The sequence below is a fragment of the Numenius arquata genome, chromosome 4 (assembly GCF_964106895.1).
Source record: "Numenius arquata chromosome 4, bNumArq3.hap1.1, whole genome shotgun sequence".
In the NCBI taxonomy this organism is placed as follows: Eukaryota; Metazoa; Chordata; class Aves; order Charadriiformes; family Scolopacidae; genus Numenius; species Numenius arquata.
The window spans coordinates 11,590,388-11,596,829 of record NC_133579.1 but is presented as its reverse complement, the minus strand read 5'-3'; the positions used below and the strand labels follow the sequence as shown (position 1 = coordinate 11,596,829).

The 6,442-nt window shown below is 48.4% G+C and overlaps 1 protein-coding gene across 1 annotated transcript; it reads left to right on the top strand.

Moving 5' to 3' along the window:
* Positions 1 to 1,378: 1,378 nt before the first annotated feature.
* On the top strand, positions 1,379 to 2,374 carry NPBWR1 (neuropeptides B and W receptor 1). The gene has a single exon (XM_074146751.1). It carries the CDS (start codon positions 1,379 to 1,381, stop codon positions 2,372 to 2,374), a length of 996 nt encoding a protein of 331 aa, XP_074002852.1.
* The last annotated feature ends 4,068 nt before the right edge of the window (positions 2,375 to 6,442 follow it).

The following is a 6,442-nucleotide window of genomic DNA, read 5'->3' as shown; positions in this document are numbered from 1 at the left end:
AGAGGTATTAAACAGTTTTGCCAAATTATTTGCCAAAAGATGTGTATTATATTATTAGTAATTAGTATTAATGTGTGTCGTCAGTACTTCCCATAACACCACAAAAGAAGTTGTTTACACTTCTAATTTAAGAGATGCAAAATTTTATCAAATGCGCTACAAGCTCATAGAACTCAACCTCATTTAACAAGGACCAAATAAAACTGAAGTGAGATAGATTTGACACCACATGCTTTTTTGTAAATACAGGATAATCAGGAATCCTGAATTACCCTCTAAAAAAGATTGCTACCCCGGGGTTATAATCAAGTCTAGTGCTTCAGCTCGATACCCACACCCCGTGAAGAACTCCTTTTCGTGGCAAGATGAAGAGCATCACCTGACAACCAGGCGCTGCCCACACCCCGCTCCGCGGACAGCCCCCAGGACGGGGCGGGCGGTGGATGCTGAGCTCTCAGACCCAGCACGCCAGGCAGATGCCACCTAGAGCTGGGATTTGTCCCCCCTTTGCTGCACTGCGATACCTCGCCGCCGCCGGGAGGAGACGTGACTTCAGGTAACGGCACAAATCTCTTTCCCAGTGGTCCAGCTCCCGACTTTTAAACCATCCTCTCTGCCGTTCGTGTTACCTGTCTGTTGCCACCTAGATCAAGACGGGCACGCGTTTAACTCCCAGGATCAAGCAAAGAAGAGGCACCGCCATCCCCCGCCTGCACGAACCCGGGACCCGCATCCCCCCCCGCGGCTGCTCCTGCCCCCCTCCGGGAGCCCCACCACCGCAGCCAGGCTGGCAAAGGTCAGTGCATCCTTCCTCTCCTTCCAAAGCCCTCGACCTAGTCGGGAAGGGGGGGGGGGGGGGGGGGGGGAAGGGGGCGTGTTTTGCTTTTAGGGGAGCATCCCAAAGGCATCGGCTCCCCGCTAGGGCAGGAGTCCCGCGGTCCGCCCCGGCCGCCTCCCCCGCCGCCCCCCGCCTCCAGAGGCGCCGCGGAGGGGCGGCGGGGGAGGCGGCCGGGGCGGACCGCTGGGTTCCCGGGTGAGTGCTGTCACCATGGGATAGTCACTTTGGGGGAGTCTAGGGGTGGGTGCTGACCCCACATGACACCCATCAGTGCGGGCAGAAGGAAGGGGCAGCTGGTGGAGGACCATCCTCACTTTGGGAATCCCAACTTTGGGGAGATGGTGGGACCCTCCGCCGCTGGCTAAGCCCTCAGGGATTTCCTCTTGGTCCTGGCAGGGCAGTGGCGAGCAGCACATGGGAGATCTCAGTCGCTGGGTGCGCTGGAGGAGATAGGCTTGAGAAGAGAAGAGGTCTCACCTTTTTTCCCTCACTTCCAAGTTGTTCCCATCACCAGTGGGCCTGCCACACTCTCCTGTGGCCATGGAGAACTCCTCCCTCCCTGAGACTAATTCCTTATGCTTGGATGGGCCCACGAACTGTCCTGGGAGAGGGAATGAGGGGCTGAATATGTCCACTCCCCCGCTGAGCCCCAGCTTCTACCTCATGGTGCCTGTCATCTACTCTGTCATCTGTGCTGTGGGGCTGACAGGCAACACCGCTGTCATCTATGTAATCCTCAAAGCCCCGAAGATGAAAACAGTCACCAACATCTTCATCCTCAACCTGGCCATTGCTGACGAGCTCTTTACCTTGGTGCTACCCATCAACATTGTTGACTACCTGCTCCTGCAGTGGCCCTTTGGAGAGTTCATGTGCAAGCTCATCATCTCTATAGACCAGTACAACACCTTCTCCAGCATCTACTTCCTCACTGTCATGAGCATTGACCGCTACCTGGTTGTGGTGGCCACCACCAAGTCCAGGAAGATGTCCTACCGTACATACCGAGCAGCCAAGATTGTGAGCCTCTGCGTCTGGTCCTTTGTCACAGTCATCATCCTGCCCTTCACTGTCTTTGCTAAGATACACAAGGAGCAGGGGCGCTCCCAGTGTGTCTTCGTGTTCCCTCAACCAGAGACGGTGTGGTGGAAAGGCAGTCGGATCTACACACTTATTTTAGGTTTTGCCATCCCAGTGTCCACCATCTGCATCCTCTACACCACTATGCTGTGCAGATTGAGACGCGTGCACCTCCATAGCAATGCAAAAGCCCTGGACAAAGCCAAAAAGAAGGTGACGCTGATGGTGGTTGTCATCCTGGCTGTGTGCCTGTTCTGCTGGACACCTTATCACCTTAGCACAGTGGTGGCCCTCACCACAGACATCCCACAAACTCCGCTCATCATCGGGCTTTCCTACTTCATCACTAGCTTGAGTTATGCCAACAGTTGCTTCAACCCCTTCTTGTATGCCTTTCTGGATGACAGTTTCCGGAGGAGCTTTCGCAAACTGATAGAATGCAGAACCACCTCATAAAGCCAACCTTCCATCCCATCCTGTGTCCCTCTCACACTCGTCTGCTCTTCCTGGGTGACTTCAGTGCAGAGAGTGCTTTCTCTCCAGCCTCCTTGCAGCCGCTCACAGGGCTTCAGATTAGCCCACTACCCAAGGCACAAAATGGGGACAGGTGGAGCTTTCTCAGCTTTCCCGCACTCATTTCCCCAGCACTGCTCTCCATCCCTTACCCTGATTTTTTTTTTAAATCTCTTCTGTCTGATGTGCTTTCTGTCCTATGTTTGTAGCTCACAGAGCTGCAGCAGGCCCCTTTTCCCTTTTTAAAGGTATTGCTTTGCAAACTCAAGCCTCATGACTGTCTCTATTACTGGTGATTTGTAAAGACCAATAAAGCTGTGTTATTGAGTGTCCCGCTTAATGATTCCTTGGCCTCTTTCATATCCACAGGACCTGCTTACCGAAAGTCCTGTAAACTTAGCAATACTGAAAAAGGCACAGCTCCAAAGGGTAAGGAGTAAACCAAGGCACTGAGCTCATTTTGTTTAACCGGGGACTGAGATAAGGTAGTCAAAATGTGTGAGAACAGGAAAGAGAGACCTCAGTCTGGTTTTAAGGAACAAAGGGCAAGCCCTCAAGAGTGAATAAAATACACAGATATGAGTTTGGAACCACTTACTGTGGAAAAATAGCCTAACCATGTACTTGGTAGCTGTAGTTTGTAAAATTTTCATCTGTTGTTTGCACCAGAAGTGGTGTTCACTTTTTTGTTCATCATATGTTTATGGGCAATATCCTTGCACATACAGATTATTTATTTTTTACTTTTGGTCCTAGAAAACAGAATTGGAAGGTTTTTTTTCAGAACAAGTTAGCCTTTAAAGGTTTGAAAAGGTCTTGTTGAAACGTGGGGAATATTCTGACTTCTTCCTTACAAATCATAATTAACATAAGCAGTGGTTAGGTTACTTTTAACAGTCTCTTGCGTACTTGTGCTCTGCTTGCTGGTGAGATTTATTAATATTTCTCTTAAGAAGGACAAAGGAAGTAAAAAAAAAAAAAACCCCAAAAGTTTAGCTTATTTTTATCTAGAGGAGGGGGGAGAGGGTCAATGAAAGTTTCACTACAATTCACTTGTCCAAAAATTGCACGAGGAGGCTTTTTGCTCTTCCCTCCTCTTTTAGCCCTTTAAGGAAAACTGAAAAAACATGGAAGACTGGGAAAATCCTTGCAGTCACTTAACTTTTCTCATCTTAGTGCTCTTCCCCGTTCTTCCCTGCAGCAGGTGCCAAACCAGCGTGACACAAATGTTGTTACCTATTTTCTCTCCATTGAATACAGAGATAGGGAAACGCAGCTGAAGAATTGCATTTTCACCTACACAGGAAGGGATGATGGGTTTCACAAGGTACATAAGGATTCGTGTGGCACATACTCAGGTTTGCAGGTGCCTTCTGAGAGCTCTTGCACCAGGCCCTTTCCACTGCTGCAGTATAAAGTTCTGCCATAGGCATGTGGAAAGTTTCCATCGCTAAATCCTTCTGAAGAGACTCCCAATAAAAATTTTACTTTCAGATTTTAGGAATTATACAAACCCTGGTACATTATAATGCCATATGACTGGGTTGATGATTAAATAATTTCTCCTTATAAGCCATTAATGTTCTCTGAGACAGTGCTAATTTCAACACCCAGTCTAGCTGTCACGGAAATGAAAGGATTCCTTTTGGGGACAACAATGTCTAGTTCTGCTTCATTGGAGGGTGTATGGTTGATTTCTATCAGACATAGAAGATGGCCTTTGTTCAATATCCATTTCCACACCACCTACAAGAGCATGCTGCAGGAACCAGTATCGCTCACTTCATCTTTCTGCCTGAAACAGAAGGTAATTAACATTTTCCACCAGCTGCCTGCTGTTTCAGCTGGGCTTGTAAATTGTAATGATGCTTCTCTGTGGACACTCACTTGCCGTGGAGAAAGATGTTACTCTACATGGGCCAAGTAGCAAAGCCTGTCTTCACTCCAGCTGCTAATCTATATACACACACCATCTACCTTGTATCCTTAAGCCATCATGTCAACAACAACATTACTCATGTAAAGACTGCATCCAGTTTTAAAACTAGACAGTATTATTCTCAGAAATGACAGTTTCAAGATTGCGGTGCTCTCGTTGGTCGCTGATCCTTCCCTGCAGACTGAAGAATGACAGTATGCAGAATATATGGTTCACTGTCAAACAGTCATCTTAGAGAGTGGCACAGATTTGAGCATTGCTCCCTATAGTGACCTCCTGAACATTTTGATCAAGCTCCTACGCAGTTACATTTGTCTCGTCACCGGTCGGGGCTTCTATCTACCCCAGAAATGTTATTGACACTTAAGTAGCTTTACTGTGCTTCTGCAAAACCTAGCCTGTACCTTAACATCAAATGCATCTCTGAGATGCTTGACTGATATTAAGAGTAGGTTATGAGGACAGTCTGATTTGTATTTCATTTTTATCTAGTTTTGAATACCAAAACTTTAACTGTTCCTGAACAGTTCAAGGTTCAAGGACTCATGAGTCCTGCTCATCACATTGTTCCTGATACAGGCCAGGATGCTGTTGGCCTTCTGTTGGCTCATGTTCAGCCAACAGTCGACCAACACCCCCAGGTCCTTTTCTGCCAGGCAGCTCTCCAGCCACTCTTCCCCAAGCCTGTAGCATTTCATGGGATTGTTGTGACCCAAGTGCAGGACCTGGCACTTGGCCTTGTTGAACCTCATCCCATTGGCCTCATCCCACAGATCCAGCCTGTCCAGATCCTTCTGCAAAGCCTTTCTGCCCTCAAGCAGGTCAACACTCCCACCCAACTTGGTGTCATCTGCAAATTTACTGAGGGTGCACTCAATCCCCCCTAATCCAGGTCATTGATAAAAGTGTTAAAGAGAACCGGTCCCAATACCAAGCCCTGAGGGACACCACTTGTGACCAACCGTCAGCTGAATTTAACTCCATTCACCACCACTCTCTGGGCCCGGCTCTCCAGCCAGTTTTTAACCCAGCAGAGAGTATTCCCATCCAAACCGTGGGCAGCCAGTTTCTCCAGGAGAATGTTGTGAGAAACCGTGTCAAAAGCCTTACTAAAGTCCAGGTAAACAACATCTACAGCCTTTCCCTCATCCACCAAGCGGATCACTTTGTCATAGAAGGAGATCAGGTTTGTCAAGCAGGACCTGCCCTTCATGAACCCATGCTGACTGGGCCTGATCACCTGGTTGTCCTTCATGTGCCGCATAATGGCACTCAGGATGACGTGTTCCATGACCTTCCCAGGCACTGAGGTTAGACTTACAGGCCTGTAGTTCCTAGGATCATCCTTCCAGCCCTTCTTGTGTATGGGCGTCACATTTGCTAGATGCCAGTCAGCTGGGACCTCCCCAGTTTGCCAGGACTGCTGGTAAATGATGGAAAGTGACTCTGTGAGCACTTCTGCCAGCTGCCTCAGTACCCTTGGGTGGATCCCATCCAGTCCAGGCATTGGAGCAGGTCCCTCACCATCTCCCTTTGGATTGCAGGGGCTTCATTCTGCTCCCCACCCCTATCTACCAGGTGCTTTGCTCTGCAGAGAGTGGGGACGGGCAAAGTTCTGGAACCAAGAAGGGGCTCTGATGCAGCAGAAGATAATAAACAGGCAGTTCCACTAACAGCTTCAAGCACCAAGCCCAGGCACTCCTTTAATTGACAGGTGCCTGTAAAGTAGAGATACTCAAAGTATTATGACTTACACTGGGAACAGGCAGCCCACACTCAGAAACTGAGAAAAGAGGCTAACCAGTACAGGCCATAAAACTAGTCAGGTACAACATCTAAAGCTCACCAGGAGGAAAATATAACCCAATTTAAATTATGAAAAGTACAAAATAGTCATGAAATTAATACAGCAGCAGACACAGGAAAGTATAGTGAAGAAAGGGAGACATGCACTGCAAGTAAGTGACTGCACATGTGTGGTCAACATGTGAAAACATATGGCATCCATAAGTTCCTTTGCATCCTCTTTATCCAGATGTAGCAGCATGGATAGGTGAAGGGAACCCTCAGCG